This window comes from Ciconia boyciana, unplaced genomic scaffold (assembly GCF_034638445.1).
Source record: "Ciconia boyciana unplaced genomic scaffold, ASM3463844v1 HiC_scaffold_39, whole genome shotgun sequence".
Classification (NCBI taxonomy): Eukaryota; Metazoa; Chordata; class Aves; order Ciconiiformes; family Ciconiidae; genus Ciconia; species Ciconia boyciana.
This window is the reverse complement of record NW_027328407.1, coordinates 29,734-53,404: the sequence shown is the minus strand read 5'-3', so window position 1 is coordinate 53,404 and position 23,671 is coordinate 29,734. Positions and strand designations below refer to the sequence as shown.

General features: G+C 52.0%; 2 protein-coding genes across 2 annotated transcripts; one reads left to right on the top strand and one right to left on the bottom strand.

Annotated features, from left to right (window-relative positions):
• Positions 1-10,332: 10,332 nt before the first annotated feature.
• LOC140645842 (olfactory receptor 14A16-like) lies at positions 10,333-11,325 on the bottom strand. Its single transcript, XM_072849306.1, has one exon. The coding sequence runs from the start codon at positions 11,254-11,256 to the stop codon at positions 10,333-10,335; it is 924 nt and encodes a 307-aa protein (XP_072705407.1). The 5' UTR covers positions 11,257-11,325.
• A 10,190-nt stretch (positions 11,326-21,515) lies between these two features.
• On the top strand, positions 21,516-22,451 carry LOC140645843 (olfactory receptor 14J1-like). The gene has a single exon (XM_072849307.1). It carries the CDS (start codon positions 21,516-21,518, stop codon positions 22,449-22,451), a length of 936 nt encoding a protein of 311 aa, XP_072705408.1.
• The last annotated feature ends 1,220 nt before the right edge of the window (positions 22,452-23,671 follow it).

The window sequence follows — 23,671 nt, the reverse complement described above, 5'->3', positions numbered from 1 at the left end:
GCACACATGGGGTCTTGGACACTTGGTACCAGGTTTCCTAAGACAAGGCAGAGCTTGGCCTGGTGCTACACCCCAAATGTGCACCGATGCCCTCAGCCAGACAGGGGCACAGACAGGATGAGCTGGAGCCTGTGCTTTTCAACATCGATGGAGTAACTGCCAAGGCATGGTGAGACATGTCACACAGCTTGGGGTGCTGCAATGGATGGATGCAGGCTTTTCAGAACAGACAGGCTGGAAGGATCAGGAGTTGGGTTTCCTCAAAATGAAGAAGATGCTTGCATGTATGGAGGTCCTTAATGGGGCAAGTGAAAAGCTGGCTGAGCCCTTGTGAGTGAAGGCCAGAGAAGGGGCCAGTAAAGGTGACATCATGGTGGGAAACAGGGAACCCACAGTCAGGGTGAGAAAGTGGGCATAGTCTTCTCTAAGCACACCAAGGAAGTCTCTGGCTGTAGAAGCCTGGGTCTCACTGGGCACTTTAATGACCCTGGCATTTTCTGGAAGAGGAACACAGCAGCATGCAAACAGTCCAGGCCGTTTCTGGGGTGTCTTGGGAGAACTTCTTAGCACAGCTGCCAGATGGGCCAGCAAGGGTAATGCAAACCTGGATCTGATACTTGCAAGCAAGAAAGAGCTGGCCAGGGAACTGAAGGTCAGTGTAAGCCTTGGCTGTGATCCCCTGAAATAGTGGGGTTCCAGCTCCCATAGAAACTGATGAAGGAGAACAGAACACTGCAGATGCCAGGCATTAGAGGAGCAGACTTTGGCCTGTTCTGGGGAGTTTTCGTGGAGATCTCATGGTCAGCAGCATTGAAAGGCAGCAGAGCTCAGTACAGCTGGTCTTCAAGGACAGCATCCTCCAAGCTCGGCAATGGTCTATATCAAAACTCAGTTGCGACTTGAAAGTAAATGCAAGGGCATCATAATAAGCTGTTACTACTTCAGGGACAGTTAAAGAAGAAGCAAAGATAATATGGGATGACTGCTAAAGAGTAGGTATAGATAGATCTGAGATATTTTCTGTGCTCTTTGACTCCGTTACCACCAGCAAGGTCTCCCAGGCCTTTGTGCCTCAAGGCAGGACTGTAGAGGAAAACAGCCAAGAGTGGAGAGGAATCAAAGCAGGGGCTGCTTGAGCAAACTCAAATGTTACCAGTCAAAAGGGACCAGATGTATAAATCTGTATTGACACAGAGGGAGAGAAAGTGTCATCAGCTTGCTGGTCCATGTCCATGGCCTATGAAACAATAATGAGTATTTAAAGACCAGCATCAAAGCTGTGAAAACGAAGACTTCCTACACACTTACTACACCAAGGTCTTTTCTGCATATGTTTCAACTTCTGCCTAACATCTTCCTTCAGGGGTTGATGCAGTTGCCCACACAGAGGTGTCCAGTGCCTCCAAGACACCCAGGGGTAGCTGGGGCCCCCACATGGGACTGGGAAATGTGACCCAGAGCTGATGGGAGCCTTTCTGGAGCAGGAGCTGGTGGACAGGCAGGGCAGGCCAAAGCATCTTAGTTGAGACAACTCATTTCTCTCCCTTGAGTAGAAAGGGAAGCCTGGACAATTGCACCCAAGCTCTCCAGCGCTGTGGGTCTAGATGCTGCCGAGTGTCCTTGAAGATGCTCCTGTAACCCAGATATGTTGGGGTTAGTGCAGATTTGACTATTCAAAAGAGACCATTTCATTCACTTTGTCCCTTTGCTTCCCTCCGTGAATCAAGGGAGCTTGGGACTTCAGTGTGTGACTCGCCAGAAGTGAATATGGACAAACAAAGTCCAGGGCAAGAAGTGCTTTGGGGGATTTTAGAATCTGTGCTTGACGCAAAAATGTGTTTTCTATTGGTCTAAGGCCAGCCACTGTCAAAAGTGGACTTCAGAGGAGGTCATGTGGACTTAATTTAAAGAAGAACAGTGTATTTTATTTTGTATTGAACCATGTCTTCCTTTGGTTTTGTTTTTTTGGCAATTAAGAAACATCCTTCTGTGTCTGCGTGCAGCTTGTTCTCCAAGTAAAACAGATGGAAACTGGTGCCAATGGGCTGAAGCATGCAGCTACAGACTGCCGTGGGAGAGCTCAGCTTTGAACAAGGCTGTACTAAGTCCCAGGTGGCTGATGAGAGAAATGGGGGTTGGGACAAAGACTGCCTGTAGAGTGTCTGACGTAAAGGGTCTTGACTTCCCTGCATATTCAGCCTCCATTTGGAGATGGTCGGTTTCAATACCATTTGGAGATTGCTGAGATCACTTAATCTGTAAGCAGACAAATGAAGAAAAGTGGAATAAGAAGAAATCCTTTCTTATTGTTTTTTATTATTGAAATCTTTTCACTTCTGAAATGTCTCTAATTAACCAGATAAGAACTGAGGAATCAAGAAAATTATGCCCAGAGGCTTGGCTTGTTAGTGAGTTTTGCATATTAATGAGCCCTCTGGTGCCAAGTTCCTGAACTGCAGATACTGAAAGAAGATCGCACTGGCCTCCAGAGAAGTAAAAGTCAGCAGCAAACCTCCAGGTTTCTGAGGGTGCTAGTGGGCCTTACTGAGGGCCATCACTGAAGAGGCCATGGAGGGAGTGACCAGAAAAGGGACCCGTCCCTGGGGGCTGGTGAAGCAGGAAGTCAGAGGCACTGGTTACAGGTTGAAAATCAAATGTGGAGGTTGCTGTGAAAGCCCTTGATGTGTTTCATGGAGCAGTATGTTCAAGCCTTGACCCCCATCCCCTAGGAATGGGGATCCTTTCCCTCATGGGATGCTCAGGGCTCCTCCTGGGGGCAGTGAGATGTGGGGGTGTGCAATGCCGAGTGCAGGACAGTGGTAGGACTCCTCCCAGGCTCTGTGGAGTGAATGGGTGGGTGGAGATGCAAGAAAGCGCTGGAGCTGTGAGTACCTGGTGTCCTCTCGGGGACCTCCGTGGAAGAGACAGTAGCCATAGTTGGAAGGACAAGGCTTTCAGTTCTCTTGGGCAGTCCCAGCCCCCACAGAGGGGCCATCCCCACCACAGGCTGTCCTGCACTGTCCTGTGTCTGTGCCTCTTTCTCTGCAGATTTTAACCACCACCCCTGCTTCCCCACCTCACTGTCAACCCCATGATGTCCCAAGCTTTACTGATGACTCTCTGCCCTTACTGACTGTTAGTTCCAACACAAAGCTGTGGTTTTCTGAGGTTTTGCCAATGACTGTGAGTTCCCAATAAGCTGTGAGGCTTCCTCCAAAGCCCTGCTCATGCTCCTCAACTGATAAAGATGTCCCATCCTGTCGACTCGCTTGCATCCTCTCTTTAGCTCCATATCCCAGCACTGAACTGCACATCCTTCTTCTTCTGCTGCCTCAAAATCAAAACTCCACCTATATAACTTCAGCATGACACCCCCGCCCCGCCCCCCCGCCATTTCACGACTCTTCCTGTCTTTAACACACACACTGCCACACACCCACCCCCCACTCTCTCCCTGTATGCCCACGTGTCTCATAAACCCTTTCTCTTCCCCTGCAGTGGTAGGACCTCAGCCCAGGAGGTTTGTGCATCCTCCAGGCTCATGGATGTTTCCTGAGGTCCATCCAAGTGTGGGGAGTGAAGGAAGAAGAGAGCAAGGTCAGCTCATGGGGCATGACTGAGCACAGCCACCCCCAGCAGTGGGCATTCCTCATCTGCCAGGCTGAGCCATGCACAGCAGACAGAAATGTCTCTGTCATCCCTGATTTGCACAAGAAGGGCCCTCCTTCCTGCCATCTTCCCAGGACAATCCTCTTCCTCAACCTCCACCTGCAGACATCAACTGCTTTCTGTTTCTGTGTTCAGACATGGTTGGAAGGATTTGCTAAAGCCACCAGCCATCCCCTTGTTTCTCACTGACATCCCCCTACCCTCTCTCCCAGACCTACACGTGGACAAGCACTGCTGCTCAGGGTCACTCACTCTTCAGAAGAGACCTTCAGCTTCCTGGATCTTCCTGGTGATTGTTATAAACTTCCACACTCCCTCCAGAGCTCATGGTGAGCTTTCTTGGCCATAACAGGGCCTTTTTGACTATCTCTTAGGAAATGGTTGTCTTGTAATGACTGTCCGTGCAGAAAGAGTAGTCACAGCAATGCACCAAATATAAAAGATATCAAAATGGATGCCGAGTGAAATGCCTTAAGAACCAGGTGAGCTAGCCCCATGCCTGTGTCTTCCTGGCAAGGAGTCTGTCCTGAGAAGGGGATCCATGCCACCCAAGGACACAAAGGCTGATTTTTGCAAGATCAGCCTTCATCTGAACTGCTTTGGATGTGTCCCTGAGGATGGGCTATCATGACTTTTATGCCGAGTACTGATTCAATGGACATTGCCCAGAGCAGCTGCCACAGATGTAGATTGCTACGTTGCAGGTATTTAGGCAGAGGAATGCTTTTTTGGTAGATACCGATATTCCTTGGAAAATCACACAAACAGCTGAAGGATTATTGAAGGAGGATTGACAGAAGCCCCACCAGGTTTGCCTCTCAAGAAATGGGATGCCAGAGGCCAAGGGAAGGATGGCTTCAGCACTTTCCCGGGACCTGGGAAATGGAAGCATCTCCCTCTCCCTGACACCTGCCCTCCTCAGTGAGCTGTGTGAGAAACCCTGCCAACTACGTCTGAACTCACAGCCGTGTAGGTAACTTACGTCTGACTGCAGCCAATGTTGTCCTGCCAGCTCAGGATCTGAGCTCCCATTTGAGCCCAAACCATTTCAGTTCACACTACCTCCAGCTTCCCTCTGACACTGGCTGTTGTGTGACACAACTGTCCTGGCTCTCCAGGCAGGATGGGCAAAATTTTGATGCCTCAACTGGAGCTTTTCTCCTTGCTGGAAATGTGAATGCAGCCGGTTTGAGCCAAGAAACCCAAGAAACCCAGCTTCCCATAGGACCAAATAATGAGAACATCCCACAGGCTGTGGGACTTTCTCTTTACTGACAGAGAATTTTGTGAGTCCGGACGACACAGCTTCAACTATTTTTCCCTCTCTCTTTCAAACTTGGCTCTCAGCATTCATGGATTTAAGCTGCTTTGCAACTGTGAAACTCTCTTTGAAAAAACTAGCCCTCCATGGGTTTTTTTTGTTTTGTTTGGTTTTTTTAACCCAAATGTATAGGCAGCATAGAAGTGGGTTTCCATATACGGAACAGCTTTGCACAATGTCTGCTCCAAAGGGGAAATGTCTCTGTCTGCAGGTGGAAATGGGTGAAGCTGTAGGGGATAAATGTGTTGCTTCAGAATGTATTTTGTATGCACACAATACAAAAAGGTTGTGAAGGTGAAAGCGCATGAAAAAAACCAGGAAAACTGCCCATCCAGTGGAGCTCTGCAGACCAAAGATGGAGCTGTACAAAGCATATGATACAAGTGGGATCAGCAGGTAGAGAAGACTTTTGAAGAGAAGGCTTTGCAAGGGAGTAGCCTTACTTCACCCATATGAAAAAATAGAGACCAGGCAGTGTGCTGAAGTAATGGGGAGGAGTGTCCTGGGGTAAAAGAGCATGCATGAGAGAAGGTTGGAGAGATTTGGGTTGCAGAGTTTTGAGGTAGTCCTTTCAAGGTCTGAGCAGGCTGAGCTTTGGAGCCCAGGAATAATAAAGAAGCTCTGAAGGATGTTTGGAAATTAGTGCTACTCTCACTAATAGCAGTAACAGGACAGGGCTGTAAGGCAACTCCTTCGTATTCTTCATGGTGATGAACTAAATCTCTTTCATTTTCTTCCCAACAGTTATTCTTAGCTGATGAAATACCTGTAAGTTTTCAGTGGTTAGCCTCTGGCATGCAATTCTTAGAACAGTGCTTTTTCTCTCACTGCAAACTCTTTGTTCTCATTTAAAGATTATACCTCGTAGACAGAATTGCCCTTAATTCATCCCTGCTCCATCTGTTTCCCACAATTTTCATCAGAAAGGGGAAGTGGAATAGAGGAGTTGTTTCAGTTTGAGCCAAAGGCAGCCAAGGGACAGATCCCAGATTAGTAAAAAGACACAAAGGAAGGCAAAATTTTGATGTGGAGTACAGTGACAGCACCGTTACTGGCATTTCCGTTCTTTGAAGTCCTAACTGTGCAGCAGGGATCCTGGAAGCTCTGAGCTCCCTTCATCTGCCCTGCATTTCAGCATGTAAAATTAACCTGACCTAGTCATAAAGTGGGTTTTGATTCTCTTCAGAGCCTAAAGCACCACATGGGTCAGAAGACTGGCCAGGACACGTAAAGAGGAATCACACTTTCTCTGGAGCAAAAGCTGAGGTGTTTCCAGGAATCCCAGGTGGCATGGCATACTGATTCCTGGGTTCAAGGAGCTGGGCAACTGCCTCGTCTCCATTTCTGTAATGGTGGTTTTGATGCATGGCTCTTGGGTGCAGACTGTTTACAGGGATGCTGGCATTTATTGAGCAACCTGCTCAGACTTCAGACCTGGCCCTGCTTGGAACCAAAGGTGGGACTGAGACCTCCTGAGCACAGGACAATGCCACTCTGAGTTGTCCCATGAACCTCTGCTGTAGAGTCCCTCACTTCCAGCTGAATCCCTTCTCCTGGGGCACACGGCAAGGCACAGGCTCACAGAAGGTTTGCTGGGAAAGAGACTGCTGGGGGTCTCTGATCCAGCCTCCCACTAAAGAGTGGGGTATCACCAACTCCAGGGTCAGTGGGGCTGTGACTTTGTGAAGCTGAAACCTGAAAAATTCCAAAGATGGCCCTGGGTGTCCTGCTGCACTGCAGTACCACCCACCCACTCAGTTTTTCCTAAGGCCCAGTGTGAAACTCCCAGGAGGCATTTTGTGGCTGTTGCCTCTGCCAGACCCTCTGCCACTGCAGAACAGTGTGACTCCATCATAATCTCTCCAGGAAGGAGTCACCTGTTTTTAGCCTGCCCTGTGCCTCCCCTTCAGCAGACTAAAGAGGCCCAGTTCCCTCCCCTTCTCCACACAGCTCATGTGCTTTAGGCCCCTAAGCCCATCATGACGGACTTCCTCTGGACCTTCTCCAGTTTCTGCAGCCTCCTTTCAAAGTGGGAAACCCACTGGCTCACATGGCATCCATCACAACTCCCACGCCCCTCTCCCCAGGGCATTCCTCAGCCAGTTGGGTCCCAGGCGGTCCTGATGCACGAGGTTATTCTGCCCCCAGTGCAGACCTTGCCCCCTTCTCCTTGTAAAACTGCAGGAGGTTCCTGTTGGCCCAATCCACAAGTGTGTCAAGGTCCCTCTGGACTGAAACTCCAGCACGTCAGCACTGAAGGTTTGTGGGCCAGTGTCTCGCACAAGATAACAAGAATATGGGGACTTGCAGGACACTACAGGTAATGAGAATGATGTGCTTAATAGAGTTGCTACCCAAGGTGGAAAATACCACAGTAACCATCTCAGAAATACCAAAAGATTGTACAAACAAGAAATACATGACCACTGGGGAAAGGATTAACAGGGTAGGCTGTTCTTTTTGGAGGGTACTAGGATAGTAGAAGAGAAGAACTTGGGGCATTGGGGGAGAAGGAAAATGGAAAGGAAAAAGGAAGCAAAGGCTGTGGTCAGGGTTGTTTGGGGGCACCTGTGAAACAGCCCTGCACCTGATGTGAATGACTTCAGTGGTTGGGGAGAATCTGAGAGGATTCCCTACTTTGAAAACATGAAGGGGAAGGAAAGACAGCATCATTCAGGCTGCAAGGCACCTTGGGAGGTGTTGTGACCAACCTCCTGCTCAAAGAAGGGTCATAGCAGATTACTCAGGGCTTTATCCGAACATGTCTTGGTCACTTTCTGGGACAGAGCTGGTGCACACTCCCTGGGAAACAGCTTCCAGCATTTTGCTATCTTCCTGTTGCAAAACGTTCTCCCTATATCTAGCCTGTCTCTCATTTCAGCCCATTGCCTCTTGTCCTTGTATCTTGTACCATGAGCATGAGCCTGACTCAGACTTCCTGGGAACAGTGTAATGCTTCTGCATGTTCCCCTCAAGATCTTCCTTTCTCGAGGCAGGACAAGCCCAGCTCCCTCAACCTCTCCTCACAGACAAAGTGCTGACAATCTTGGGGGCCCTTTGCTAAACCTGCTACAGATTGCCAATATCTTTCCTGTATTGAGATCTGAAATTGGGATGCAGTAACCTGGATAATCCCTTCCTTCTATTTCCTGGCAGTGCTCCTGCTCATACAGCTCTGGGTGCTTCTGCTCTCCCTTTGTATTGGGTTTGCGTGGCAAGGTTTTGGAAGCAGTGGCTACAGGGGTGGCTTCTGTGAGAAGCTGCTAGAAGCTTCCCTATGTCTGACTGATAGAGCCAATACCAGCCTGCTCCAAGACGGACTTGCTGCTGGGCACGGCTGAACCAATCAGCAATGGTGGTAGTGCCTCCATGATAACATATTTAGGAAAGGGAAAAATCTGCTGCACAATAGCAGTTGGAAGACAGGAGTAAGAATATGTGAGAGAAACAACTCTGCAGAAACAATGGTCAGTGAAGAAGGAGGGGAGGAGGTGCTCCAGGCGCTGGAGCAGAGAATCCCCTGCAGCCTGTGGTGAAGACCATGGTGAGGCAGACTGTCCCCCTGCAGCCCATGGAGGTTAACGGTGGAGCAGATATCCACCTGCAGCCCATGGAGGACCCCACGCTGGAGTAGGTGGATGCACCTGAAGGAGGCTGTGACCCTGTGGAGAGCCTGCGCTGGAGCAGGCTCCTGGAAGGACTTGTGGCCCTGTGGAGAGAGGAGCCCATGCTGGAGCTGGTTTGCTCGCAGGTCTTGTGACCCCGCGGGGGACCCACGCTGGAGCAGTCTGTTCCTGAAGGACTGCACCCTGTGAAAAGGACCCATGCTGGAGCAGTTCATGAAGAACTGCAGCCCATGGGAAGGACCCACATTGCAGAAGTTTGTAGAGGACTGTCTCCCATGGGAGGGACCCCACGTTGGAGCAGGGGAAGAGTGCAAGGAGGAAGGAGTGGCAGAGACAATGAACTAATGAACTGACCGCAACCCCCAGTCCCTGTTCCCCTGCACTACTCGGGGGAAGGAGGTAGAGAAATTGGGAGTGAAGTTGAGCCCGGGAAGAAGGGATGTGTGGGGGGAAGGTGTTTTAAGATTTGTTCTTATTTCTCATTATTCTACTCTGATTTGATTGGTAATAAATGAAATGAATTTCCCCAAGTCGAGTCTGTTTTGCCTGTGACGGTAATTGCTGAGTGATCTCCCTGTCCTTATCTCAACCCACAAGCATTCTGTCGTATTTTTACCCCCCTGTCCAGTTGAGGAGGGGGAGTGATAGAGCGGCTTGATGGGCACCTGGCATCCAGCCAAGTTCAACCCACCACACTCCCCGAGGAATAGCTGATGGCATTTATTCTCACACAGGTTGCTGTGCATGCTTATGTCTCATACACGCAATGCAAACATGGACTTCTGACCTAGTCATTTGGTGTCCCTCCGTGGAGGGACAAACAACCTCTCCAAGCTGAGGTGAGAGGCCAGTGCTGGAAATGGTGGTTGATACTGGCTGTTCAGTGACGATTGCTCTGGGGCAGCTTCCCCGGGGTGCCTAGGGAACATGGGCACAGACCAGACCCTGCTCTGCTGGTCCTTCATGTCTTTCCTGGGAAGCCTGGCTGTGCGAGGACACTGCCATGTGTCCCCACCATGCACACTCACACACTTTAGCTGTTCACTGGTGTTTTCTCTCTGGTGCCTTTTCCTGGGCATGTTCTTGAGAAAAACACTAGAAGCAGACATAAGCCTTCAGGGACTGCTCTTCGGAGAACCCCTTTCATGACGGAAATGCTGTTATGAACGTCAGCTCTGCCACAGAAGTGCCCATCACTTGTCCCTGCCTGCTGGCAAAGGGCTGCCACACAGCAGGACTACGATCAACCTGCCAGTGCTCTCAGGCCTTACACCAACACAAGGGCTCAGAAGGAGAGCGTGGAGATGGAAAGAGAGCAGCTCGGGAAAGACCAAGTGCTGGTGCACCCTGGCAGCGTTGCTGTGCTGGGACTCTTTTCCCCTCCACCTCTGCACACAGACGCTGCCCCTGCAGCTGCAGAGAAGGTCTCGGAGAAAGGATCTCAGACAAACAAGTCACTGCAGGGTCCTGTATTTAGTTTTAAAACACAGAGAGCCCCGCTCCTCATTATGCAGTCTCTGGGTCACACAAGACAGATAGATAGATACTGAATTAGGAATGGTATGTATAATGACATCTCTTTGTGGACAACATTATTACAACTTAGAAAAGCTAAAAAACAAACCAAAAAACCCAAAACCAACTACCAAAGACAGGCTGGTCCTATAGTGAGTTACATTGTGAGGGATATGCAGAAGATGGACAGCTTATTGCTGCTTAAAAACATCCGGTCATCAGTTTCCACACTACATCCTTGAGGTCCTGGTTCCTCATGCTGTAGATGAGGGGGTTCAATGCTGGAGGCACCAACGAGTACAGAACTGCCACTACCCGATCCAGGAATGAGGAGGAGATGGAGGGGGGCTTCAGGTAGGCAAATGTGCCAGTGCTGATAAACAGGGAGACCACAGCCAGGTGAGGGAGGCACGTGGAAAAGGCTTTGTGCCGTCCCTGCACAGACGGGATCCTCAGCACAGCCCTGAAGATCTGCACATAGGACAGCACAATGAACACAAAACACCCGAAAGCTAAACAGGCACTAACCATAAGGACTCCGGCTTCCCTGAGGTAGGAACGTGAGCAGGAGAGCTTGAGGATCTGGGGGATTTCACAGAAGAACTGGTCCAGGGCATTGCCTTGGCAGAGGGGTATGGAAAATGTATTGGCCGTGTGCAGCACAGCACTGAGAAACCCACTGCCCCAGGCAGCTGCTGCCATGTGGACACAAGCTCTGCTGCCCAGGAGGGTCCCGTAGTGCAGGGGTTTGCAGATGGCAACGTAGCGGTCATAGGCCATGACGGTGAGAAGGGAAAACTCTGCTGTGATCAAGAACACAAACAGAAAGACCTGGGCAGCACATCCTGCATAGGAAATGTCCCTGGTGTCCCACAGGGAATTGGCCATGGATTTGGGGACAGTGGTGGAGATGGAGCCAAGGTCAATGAGGGAGAGGTTGAGGAGGAAGAAGTACATGGGGGTGTGGAGGTGGTGGTCGCAGGCTACAGCAGTGATGATGAGGCCGTTGCCCAGGAGGGCAGCCAGGTAGATGCCCAGGAAGAGCCAGAAGTGCAAAAGCTGCAGCTCCCGTATGTCTGCAAATGCTAGGAGGAGGAACTGGGTGATGCAGCTGCTGTTGGGCATTTGTTCTCTTTGGGCATGGAGACCTGTCCAACAAGGAAAACACAATGTCAAGTTTGGGGAGGTTTCTTAGAGGAAAAACCCACACCATTTCTGATAGCAATCCCCTCCCTGAGCTGAATGAGGAATGTTTCAGATGATAATTTCTCAACCCTACCATCTGAATGACATGTTTCTTCACAGCTTGGGAACCTAGCTCCCATGAAGACATCTCCAGGGCAGGACCCTCAGAGTTGCTGTCAGAACAGAAGCTGACCCACACCCTCACCCAAAGCCCAGAGAGCAAAAGCACCACGGTAAGGTGGGGAAACAGGGAAGAAAACTGCAGTACTCCAAAAAAAATGAGGCAAGAAGCGAAAGGCAGAAGGGAATGCTGTGGAGCCTTCTGCTTATCCTGCTGTGCTCTCCACCTCCCCAACAGTGACACTGTAGGACAGCCGCTTTTGTCTGGTTTATTGTGTGTTAATTGTAGGACACATGCACTTCTCCTAGACTGGAGGTCCAGCTGCTGAGGATGTGACTCATGCCCTGGATCCCATGGCCTTGGGGGAACAGGGTCTGCTGGGTGGGAGAGGATACCAGGGGGTTTGCTCCAGGGAAGGTGTCTGCACTGCAGGGGCTGGTGGGGATGTGTCCAAATCCCCCTTCCCATGGCGTTTCTGGTAGCAGCTCCTGCTTACTCCCTGCCCAAGTCTCTGTCTCTGCTGCCGGGAGCTGTCCCCGACGGGAGCTGTTTCTCTGTCCCCATGTTTCTTCCATGTACCTCTACCTATAGAGGTATTCATCTGACCAAATTGAGGCATGTGCCGTAGGGAGGGCTAAGTCTTTCTCTTTCTCTTCTCCATCAGCTGTATTTCCTGGATCTGCACTGACTATCATGTCTCATGGCCTCATGTCAGGGCTGCACAGCCCAACCCTGCTTATCTCTGGCATTGGTGAGAGCAGGCTTTGCTCACTCTGTGGGCACCTCCTGACATCTGCCTCATCATCTACGTCTGCATCTCATATCATCATTTACATTGCCATCTACCATATACTCCAAACATGTCTCTGCCAGGAAGAAAAGCCTTTGCATATATGGGCTCTTGGGATCTCAGAGGGGCAGACTTTGGCCTGTTCTGGGGACCTTCAGGAGGGATCTCATGAGCAGGAGTACTGATAGGCGTCAGAACTCAGCACAGCTGGTCTTTAAGGACAACCTTCTGACAGCAGTGCTCCATATGGATATTCAGTTGACTCTCATAAGGGAATTCAATGGAACCAAGGTGAGCTGTTACTACTGAAGTTAAAGAAGAAAGGAAGACTATGTGGGGCCACTGCAGAATTTCACAGGAGCGGGTCTGAGATACAATATGCTGCCTTTGGCTCAGTCTTCATCAGCAAGGTCTCCCAGGCCTTTGTGCCTTGAGGCAGAACCCATGGAGAACAAGCAGCAGTGGGTGGGGATCAAGTCAGGGGTCACTGGAGCGAACTCAACCCTTACCAGTCCATGGGACCGGAGGGACTCCATCCAAGGGTGCTGAGAGAGTAGGCAGAAAGTCACAGTGACACTGCTCTGCGTCACTTTGGACAGGTCATCAGGGCAACTCCCTGAGGACTTGCAAAAAGCAAACATTGCATGCATCTTTCAAGAAGGCCCCAAGGATGAGCTGGGGAACTAAAGGCTGTTCACCCTCCTTTTGCTTGAGGAGTGTGTCCCAGAGCGTGTCCTCTTGGATCCCATTTCTGGGTTTCTGAAAGAGAAGGTGACTGGATTTACTCAGGAAGGTCATGCCTGACCATCTGCACTGCTTTCTGAGATGAAAGGATTGTATTTCTGGGTGAGGGGAGAGCAGTGGATGTCATTTACCTGGCCTTAAGCAAGGTTTTTAACACTATGCCCCACTGTATTCTTTTATCCATGTTATGATATTATGGTCTGTCTGGGTGGAGAAGTAGATGGATTAAAAACTGATTGCATGTTCGGGCTCAGAGGGATATGGTAAATGGGCGACACTCTGAAGACCTCTCACTGCAGAGTCCTGCAGGGGTCTATCCTGCAACCTGCCCTCTTTCTCATGATTTTACTGATCTGGAGGAGGTGAAGGAATGCTTTCTCATGGAGTTTGCAAATGACACCAAACGGAGGGGAGTCGCTGATAGGCTGGCGGGCAGGGCTGCCATCCCAAAGGATATAGGCAGGCTGGAGGGATGGGCCAACAGGAACCTCATGATATCCAGCAAGGACAAACCTGAAAGCCTGCCCTGGAGCGGACTAAGCCCCTGCAGTGACATAGGCTAGGGGCTGCTTGGCTGGCTTGCAGCTCTGTGTTTAATGCTCTGGTGGTCCTTGGGTTATATTAGGCTGAAGAGGAGCTATCCACAAGGAAGGCCAAGAGCCTCCTGGGCTGTATGAAAAGGAGCCCAGGCAGGGGAAGTAAATTTCCGCCTCTGCTCAGCACTTGTTAGACCACATGCAGAATACTTTCCCAGGTTTTGACCCCACACAATGCAAGAGAATCATTGCCTATGGGTGATGCAGTGATGTTCCACTCAGGCTTGTCATTGGGGTGCAAGACAGGAGGACAAGAGGCAATGGGCTGAGACAAGAGAGAGTCAGGTTAGCTATAGGGAGAAACTTTTCCAACATGAGGACTGGAAGTTGTTTCCTAGGGTGTGCTCTGGTTCCATCCCTGCAAGTTTTCAACACCCAAATGGATAAAACCCCTCAGTAACCTGGTATGACCCTGCTTGGAGCAGGAAGTTAGTCTAGACACCACCCAAATTCCCTTCGAGCCTGAATGATGCTGTTTTTCCTTCTCCTCCATGCTGTCAATGTTAAGGAATGCACTCAGGGTCTCCTGACTGTGGAAGTCCTTTCCATCCGGTCAAAGTTTGCTTCACAGATACCCCCAGAAAGCCCCGATCCCATCCTTTGTTTCACCTTTCATGTCCTTGTTCCCTCTTACCCTGCTCTCAAGTTTATCTTTTTTACTGTCCTCATACTCTCCAAAAAGAATAGCCTCCTCTGTTAACCCTTTCCCCATTGGCTATCCTCTTCTGGTTTTGTGCCCTCCTTTGTTGATTCTGATGTGGGTTTTGTGATGCTTTCTACCTTGGGAAGCAATTGCAATAAACGAGTACTGCTTTTTCTTTACCTGTAGTGTCCTGCAGTTCCTCACGCTGTTATCCTGGTAGAAGCACAAATGACGATGAGCCATCTGAAAGCATACCATAAATGGTGGCACAACAGGGCTCCAGGCCAGAGGGACCCAGATGCACTTGGGGATTTGGCAAAAAAACCCAAACCCTCCCAAAGACCAACAAGTAGAAGGGACCAGCTCTGCACCAGGGACAGAATAACCCTGCGCAGCAGTGTGGGCTGCAACCTGACTGGGTGAGGAGTGGTCCTGAGAGAAAGGGCCTGGGCATGACAATGGATGCCATACAAGCCAGTGATCTCCCAGTTCTGGAGGAATGGGCAGAAGCTGGAGAGGATCCAGACAAGGGCAACAAGGATGGTGTTAGGGGTCTAATTAACATGAGCTGTGTGGAGACGGTGAGGGAACGGAGCCTCTTTAGCCTGCTGAAGGGGATGCCAATAGCATCCTACACCTACCTGGAGAGATGATGGAAAAGCTCTCTTCTGTTGTGAGAAATGGCATGGCACAGGCAGCAGACCCAAACTGCCTCTCGGGAACTTCATGCTGGGCAACAGGAAAAGTAAAATAACTAGGAGTGTGGTGCTGCACTGCAGCAGGAACCGCAGAGTGTCTCTGTGATCCCCATCCTGGGAGGTTTTCAGGTCTCAGCTCTAAAAAGTGCCACCGACCTGACCACGGGGTTGGTGGTAGTTACCCTTTGGGCAGGAGGTGCGGCTGGAGACCCCCAGCAGTCTATTTCCCACCCACCCTTCCAGCAACCCGTGTCTTGCAGTATACCCTAGAAGAAGGGATTCAGCTGAAGGTGAGGGTATCTCTGCCATAGGCTCCTGGGAAAATGCAGAGAGGAAAGCAGCTCAAGAGATCTCTAGTCCCTTGTGCAGCTCAAAGCAAGGCCAGCTCTGAGTCAGACCAGCTCGCTCCATAAATGATGGTATTCACGAGAAGACTCTGAACAGGAGCCAGGCATCTAAGCCACTGTCACAGACTCAGAGACAAGGCCTTTGACCAGCTCCCTGAAGACACCATGGGGAACACCTCACCTTTTGGTCCTGTACTGGTTTTGGTTGGGGTAGAGTTAATTTAACCATAGCAGCTCGTATGGTACTATGTTTTGGATTTGTGATGAAAACAGCCTTGATAACACGATGATGTCTTAGCGATTGCTGAGCAGTGCTTACACAGTGTAAAGCCCTTACTATTTCTCACTCTGCCCTGCCAGCGAGTAGGCTGGGAGTGGGCAAAAAGTTGGGGAGGGACACAGCCAAGACAGCTGACCCCAACAGACCAAAGGGATATCCCATACCATATGAAATCATGCTCAGCAACAAAAACTGGAGAAAGAAGGAGAAAGTGGGGGGAGGAGGTATTTTCGAGGTTACGACATTTGTCTTCCCAAGTAACCATTACGTGTGATGGAGCCCTGCTTTCCTGGAAATGGCTCAACCCCTGCCTGCCAGTGGGAGGTAGTGAAGGAATTCCTTACTTTGCTTGGCTTGCACACACAGCTTTTGCTTTACCTATTAACCTCTCTTTATCCCAACCCACGAGTTTTCTCACTTTCACTCTACCAGTTCTCTCCCCATCCCACTGTGGGGGAGTGAGCGAGCGGCTGTGTGGGGCTTAGCTGCCTACTGGCATTAGACCATGACAGTGGGGCTGAGCTGCCCACCGGGGTTAACCCACAGCAGGTGCAGAGAAGCATGATTCTTCTTTCCATGCCCTGGCATAGCTCCTGAGCCAGGCAGTGCTTTTGTGTGTCAAGAGAACCACAGCAAAGCCTCGAACTTGGGGAATCTCAACTGAATTGCTGAAAGAGAGCTTCTCTGCTGCAGATTTAAGGCTTCAGAGATAGGACCTGAAGAGAACAGCTTAGAACTAGCCAAACTTTCAGATCGTTTTGCACATGTTGCCTCACCTCCCGCTTTCACTCATTGGCACCCAAAACATCACCACGTTTAATTTGTTCTCCTCTGAAATCTGACCAAGTGATGGGAAGAAAGGAGAAAGGAGGTCATTACCACTTTTTCAGTCTGCATAGGGCTGAATTACACAGGTCTAATTCAAGTTAATTTTGCCACAAAACTTGATGGTTTGAAAGAGTTCAAGTTACCCCCCTCCAGCTGCTCACCTTTGGCCCTGGCATGGTGAGCACCTCCAGGGCCCGGCTGTACAAGCACTGCAGTGACAGGGCTGTGCTGGGCCTTTGTGTATCGGCCGGAGTCTGGCACTTGGAGGGACAGGGTGTTGTGCCATTGTGCACCCAGAAAGGATCAAGCTGGGAAGCCAGCCCGTGAGTCAGAGTCAGCAAGGTCCATGGCCAGGCCTGGCTGTGCCCATGGCTGTGGCTGGACAGCAGTGTGCCCACAGCATAGCTCAGAAGCTGGCCCCAGGAACTTGCAGAAACCTCTGGGACTGTTTGCACCCTGCAGTTTCCCCTTCCCATGAGGTCAGGGCGATTAAAGTCCCCAAGGGTGGTGTGGGGTCATTGAACTGGCCTTCCTCAAATTGCTTCAATAAGACTCTGTCCTCTTCCTCACCTGACTCCAGGTACTTATTTCCTACCAGCATGTCTCCCTCCCTGGTCTCTCCTGTGACCCTCCCCCACAAGAACTCACCCAATCTGCTGCCCATCCCATAGAGGACCTCCATACACCCAGGCAGCTCCCTCACACTGAGGACCTCCCCCTCCTGATCTTCCCCACCTGCCTTTTCTGGAAGAGCCTGTATCCATCCATTGCAGCACCTCAGGGTTTCTGACCTGTCCCACCACACCTCAGCAGGTCTTATATCAATGTCACAGCTCTGTGACAGCACACGGGGCTCCAGCCCCTCCTGTCTGTGCTCCAGGCTGAGGCCATTGGTGCGCATGTGGGCTGCAGCACCTCAGCTTGGTGCCACCACGGCCAGCCTGAGTGTTATCACAGATCTTGTGCCCAAGATCCTCTGCAAGCAAAGCCTTTCCTTCAGAGCAGAGGCATGCTGGAGTGGATGGCAGATGGCAATGTAAGGATGAAATGATGTGCCCATAAAGAGCGCACACCCTGTGCTCCCCAGTGCCACAGAGAGAAACATGTTTGGACTGTACAATCCTGGCAGGAGAGGACTTTGCTGTCTGCAGTGTCTCTGCAGCCAGTAGAAGCTGTGGTAGAGGTGAAGCTGGTCTCCAGGAAGGACAAGTTGCTGCTGAAAACGTCCTTTGCTATGGCCATGCTGTTGTCCGGGTACACTGTGAAAATCATTCACCTGTTCCTGGATTGCATCATCAAGGGGGTGAATAAAGGATGGGGGTAAGAAGAATCAGCAGCATTTGTAAACGTTGGCACACGAGTGGAGACCCTGCTGTGATGTGCCTCGTATTGATGCACTGCCTGCGGCTACTGGACAGACATGGGACAGACCTTGTCTCACTGCAGTGGTGGCATTCAGTCTCTTGCCCCCAAACACCAAATGTACCTGAGATGCCCTGGGGTGTCTGTTATGGACCAGCCCTGAATGGGGATAGCTGTCCTGGAGGTCCTGCACTGCCCAGCCAGCTGTACCCTCCAGTTGTGCTGGGCAGCTTTGGCATCTGAAGGAGCCCTACAAGCCTGCATTTGGCCGTTAGGTTGAGCAGCTGCCCTGGAACAGGGTAGGCAATGTAGGGATGTCCATGATAAACCTTCGGTTCCACTTCGTGGAGATGCAGGAAATACAACTGATGGAGAAGAGACAGGCAGACTGAGCTCCCCTGTGGCACCTCACATCATTTGGTCGGGTGAATACCTCTATCGGCTGCCCTAAACATCCTCAGCAGGTACAGGTTTGGTTGTCCTAAGTGAGATCATCTTCTATCATTTCAGTTGGCCAAAGGGATTCCCCACCAGCCTCCAAGACAAGGTGCCCAGACGCTGCCCTGTCTCTCAGAATTGCTCCATTAGAGCTTGCAGTCTCCTGCACATGTCCTGAACCACCTCTGGCACCTCAAATGCCACCAGGTGTTTGCATTGGACAAGCTCACTCCTGGCCTCTGTCTCCAATGTTGACATGGCAGCTTAGAAAAGGAGCTCACACGGATTTTGTGCAGCTGAGCTGAGGCAAGAGGAATCCCACCTCCTGTGGGTCTGTGGGGTGTACTGGAGAAGCCCAATCCCCCTCCGGCCTCCAGGAATACTGATGAGAGCGGAGATGCCTACCTGGACTTGGCTCAATCCCTGCCCTGCACAGGTGAAAAGGATCCCCTGCCTGTCGCTGCCTACGTGCCCTGCCTGACAATGGGACAGGAATAGGGGTTTCCAGAGGGGAACATTGACACCTCCTGCAGATCCGCACACCCTGGTAGAGCAATTCCCGCTGAAGGAATCAGCCTGTCTGGTGTTTAGAGAGGGACAGTCAGTGATGACTTCAGTCTGCTTCCAGCTGTGTTCCCCAGGAGTGGCCCTGCTGCCTTTCAGGAGCTGTCAGCCCTGGAGACCCCGGGACACCTCGAGGGAGCCGGGAGTGGAGGGGAGGGGGAAGCAGAGAAAGTGCTGCCTTGGGCTGGTCCTCTGCTGCTGAGCTGGGCTGGGCTCCTGGGATGGAGGGAGCTCATGGCAAGCGGGCAGCGCTGCAGAGAGACAGCTCTGCCCAGGAGCAGCTCCTCTGCAAAGGGCAGCAGGGCTGAGGGCACTGCCTGCAGGTGCAGAGGGGAGGTGAGGGAAGTGAGAGAGAGGTTAAAGCAGTTGGGAGTGGGAGGACAGAGGAGAGCTCACTTGGAGAATAACCTTCACAGCCCTCGACACGGTAAGTCTGTGGCTGCAGGGCAATGCAGGTGCAGTTCCTGGAGAGATCTCCAAAAGCTGGCACATCCCACAGCCTCTGGGATCTTTCAGGAGAGCTATCACAACTTCTCTGCTGTGGAGGAGGAGGACATCCTCATGTGGATTCCCTGCTATCAGAGGCACAAGACATGATGGCTGCCTTCTTCCAGGAAGGACCGCAGGGGTGTGAAGCCAGGTGTGCAGCCAGGGTTGTCCAGGGCTGTCCTTCAGATCAGGGTCCCTGCACCCCAGGGTGCTACGTGCTGGGGCAGGGATTCAGCCGCCTGCCAGGGTCAGCACTCAGCCTGCCCGGGGAGCTCCCCACAGCGCTGTGGGGAGAAGCTGTGGGTGGAAGGAGCGACCCCCGTCAGGGCAGGATCCTTCTGCTGCGTGGGTCAGGGCTGCTCACAGCTCCAGATCATGCCCAGAGCATTTCTGAGGGTTCTTTTCATGAGTACGGTCATGGCAGGGGTTTCCTGCTTGAGTCTGTGCTTTCCTGACTCTGTGCTTCCACTTTTCTCTGGCTCAGCTGGGTTGGATGGAAACACAGCCGTGCAGCTTAGAGAAGGGGATGAGGCTTCTACACTGTCAGCCTGAGGTTTACTAGGAGCCTCAGCAAGTGCCTTCATCCCCTGCCAGCCTACAGACAGCACCAGCAGCACCTTTCCAGGTTCATCAGGGTTTGTATGACCTCTTCTGTAGCCCCTGCACACACAGCGTGGCTGCAGGGCAGAGCCGGGCACACAGGGGCTGGGCTGGGCTCTGTGAGCACTGGCAGGGAAGAGACATGGGGCCAGAGAAACAGCTCCCAGCTGAGACAGCTCCAGGCAGCAGAGATGGGCAGGAAGGGAGGGAACTGCTTATGGAAACCCTGTGGCAGGGGAGATACGGGCACCTCCCGGCCAGCCCTGCAGTGCAGATGCCTTCCCCGAGCAACCCCCTTCATCTCTCCTCTCCCACCCAGAACAGCCCTCAGCCCTCACGGCCATGGGGTCTAGGCTGGGAGTCACCTCTCTGTCCAGCAGACCAGCAGAAGAGGCGAAGGGCATCCATCCCTCCTGCCACGGGCCCATTTCCCACTGACCAGCAATCGGGCTGAGGGCAACTGTCCGGCATTATCACTGTCTGGGAGGTGTTGTGCACAGCTGGGTACAGGTAACGCTGCCCTGAGTGCCCGGCTGCCTCTCCCCTGGCCTCTCTTAGACAGACCCTCACTGGACTTTGCCTTGTTTCTCCACTTCTCTCTTTTAAGTTTCTCTTGTTCTTGATGTCAGACTCGCTGGGGATGGGAGTTTTAGGTGCAGAGTCCCACACTGATCTTGTGGGTCCCTTCATGCAGGGATGTGTCCGTGGAAAAAGGTGTCCCAGCATTCCTCTCTCCTGTGGGCCTTCGGCAATGCAGCCTGTGGCGCTGTGAAACAATTAAGTTTTCTGTTACTGAGATGCCCACATAGGACTATTGGCTATCTCCCTGGGGTGTCCTTCCAAGCTGTGAGCTGCCCTCCAGGATGCAAACCTGTGCAGAGCACCTCTGTTTTATCTGAAAGCCTCATGGAGAAGTGCAGAGATACTACAACCGAGAAAATGCTGCTGGGTTGTTGAAATGAGCCATGTGTGTCCCTGGCTAGAAGTGGGGTGCTGAGATCTTGAGAAAGGGTGAGAGATTTCGTCGTCTGTGGTGGGTGCCTCTGCTCTGAGTAGCGTCTGGTTGTTTTTCAGGGTAAGGTAAGAGTGTGATTGCCCTCCATCTCATGAAGGTGCAAGCCCAAGGCAGCTCGGAACAAGACGGAGGGACAGACCAGCTCCCCTCACTCTACATGAAGCCACAAACAATCCTCTTGCCTCGCAGTACTCGCTGGGTCTCCCTGAGTGCAGCAGAAATGCTGAGGGGTTCTGACATTGAACAACCCTCCCCAGCTGAGATGGAGGGAGCTTGAAAATACGCCAAATCTCTCAAAGTGCCTTCTGCCATCCTGGTTCCTTAGCACTGGGAGTGCAGATGCTGACAGGCCTTTTGCATTAGGAGCAGTTTCATCTGACAAAGGTGAACACCAGGTCTGGCCCCTGCCCACACTGTTCCCCTGAACTCCCTGCTGCAGAGCAGGGCTGACTCCTCAGCAGCCAGCGGGCAGGGGCCCTTCTCCTCAGGGCACACTCACCAGCACCACCAGAGCTCCAGGCAGAGAACTGAAGGAAGGTCTCAGAGACAAGGAATTGTGTGTGGGGGAAGGGTGTATCAGGGTGAGGGTGTAGGAGAAAGACTTTGATTTTCCTCAGAGAAGTCTCTCCTAACTCTTCATTGACTCTTCCTCTAAGGACAGAACCCCACACCCAGAGGCAGCAGATGTCCAACAGCAGTTCCATCACCCAGTTCCTCCTCCTGGCATTTGCAGACACGCGGGAGCTGCAGCTCTTGCACTTCTGGCTCTTCCTGGGCATCTACCTGGCTGCCCTCCTGGGCAATGGCCTCATCATCACTGCCGTAGCCTGCGACCACCGCCTCCACACCCCCATGTACTTCTTCCTCCTCAACCTCTCCCTCATTGACCTTGGGTCCATCTCTACCACTTTCCCCAAATCCATGGCCAATTCCCTGTGGGACACCAGGGCCATCTCCTACTTGGGATGTGCTGTCCAGCTCTTTCTGTTTACCTTCCTGATAGTAGAAGAGTGTTGTCTTCTCACTGTCATGGCCTACGACCGCTACATTGCCATCTGCAAACCCCTGCACTACGGGACGCTCCTGGGCAGCAGAGCCTGTGTCAACATGGTAGCAGCTGCCTGGGGCGGTGCTTTTCTCAATTCTCTCCTTCACACGGCCAATACATTTTCCATACCCCTCTGCAAGGGAAATGCTGTGGACCAGTTCTTCTGTGAAATGCCCCAGGTCCTCAAGCTCTCCTGCTCACACTCCTACCTCAGGGAAGTCGGGCTTCCCGTGGTTAGTTGTTGTTTAGCTTTTGGGTGTTTTGTTTTTATCGTGGTGTCCTATGTACAGATCTTCAGGGCTGTGCTGAGGATCCCCTCTGAGCAGGGACGGCACAAAGCCTTGTCCACGTGCCTCCCTCACCTGGCCGTGGTCTCTCTATATGTCAGCACTGGCATGTTTGCCTACCTGAAGCCCCCCTCCATCTCTTCCCCATCCCTGGATCTGGTGGTGGCTGTTCTGTACTCAGTGGTTCCTCCAGCAGTGAACCCCTTCATCTACAGCATGAGGAACCAGGAGCTTAAAGATGCACTGAAGAAGCTCATTCAATCCATAGTCTTTCAGCAGCAATAAGCTGCCTGTGTCTCTTCACAAGCGATTTCCAGCATATCTGGGGAACCTCATCTGCTTTGAGTATTTTATCTGTGATAATCATATTTGCCCAGGAACATCTGCATCCCTTCTGCTTCTCCAGAGGCATGAACCCAGTCTGTCTGACCCAGAGGTCTTTGCAGATGTGTCTGGCACGATGGCACAGCTGGCCTCCCATGTCACATCTCTGTAATAAAAGGGGATTTCCTCAGTGCCAATGTCTGGAGGTTGGGCTCTTCTTCTGGACCCGAGATCAGGAATGGACTGAAGAAATTGCCACTGTAAGGCCATACTGCTGTCCTTGGGTTCTGCATGGGCTGAGGGGAGGAGGGCACGGGGTCATGAATTAGGGAAGGAGAACTGGACTGAGCGTTCACTTGTGGGTGCCAGTGCCCCTGGAAATGGTGATGATTAGCAGGGATCTTCTTGGGACTGTCTCCCCGTGGCTCTCATGCACCACAGCCTGCTGGCTCTGCAGAGCAGCACCACCAGCTTGGGGCCTTGCAGGGAGCATGGGAAGGGGGCAGAAGCATCCGATCAGGCCAGCACAGACACAGTCCCCTGGGGAAAGGCTCTCTAGAGGCATGGATGATCCCTGCAGAAGAGCAAAGGCACAACTCTCTAGTTCCAGGGGGAAATTAATGACACGGAGAAACTTATTTCTGCACGCAGCAGCTTGGGACAGGCTGCTCTGTCACTGGGGCAGCAGGAGCAGCCAGAGGAGTCCCGGGACAGGAGCTTTGTGCTGGGGAGAGGGACTGTCAAAGAGGGGATGCCAGGAGCTGGCAACAAGGATCTCTTGGGGACAGGAGCAGGGGACACAGGGAGACACTGTCCTCTGTCTCCTCGTGCCCCAGCCCTGGGGTGGAGGGGGAGGCTGACCCTCCTCTGCCCACAAGAGCTGCTGTGCCCTTCAGAGGGGCTGGGGCTGTGTTGTGGGTCCTCAGAGCTCTGTAGCACCCTGCGGTGGGCACTGCCATGGGGCCAGCCCAGACTGGGCTGCTGTGCTGTGCTGTGCTGTGCTGGGGAGAGGGCAGGGGAGATGGGGAGATCTGAGGAGGGGCTGGTCTGGGCTGGAAAGTGCCCAGAAAATGCAAAAGTTAGCTGAGCTGTGTGCCCATGCAGATTGAGGACACACACCATTGGGTTTGTGGTATAGAGTCTGGGCTCGTGGAAGGGAGCCAAGACATGAAAGCACAGCG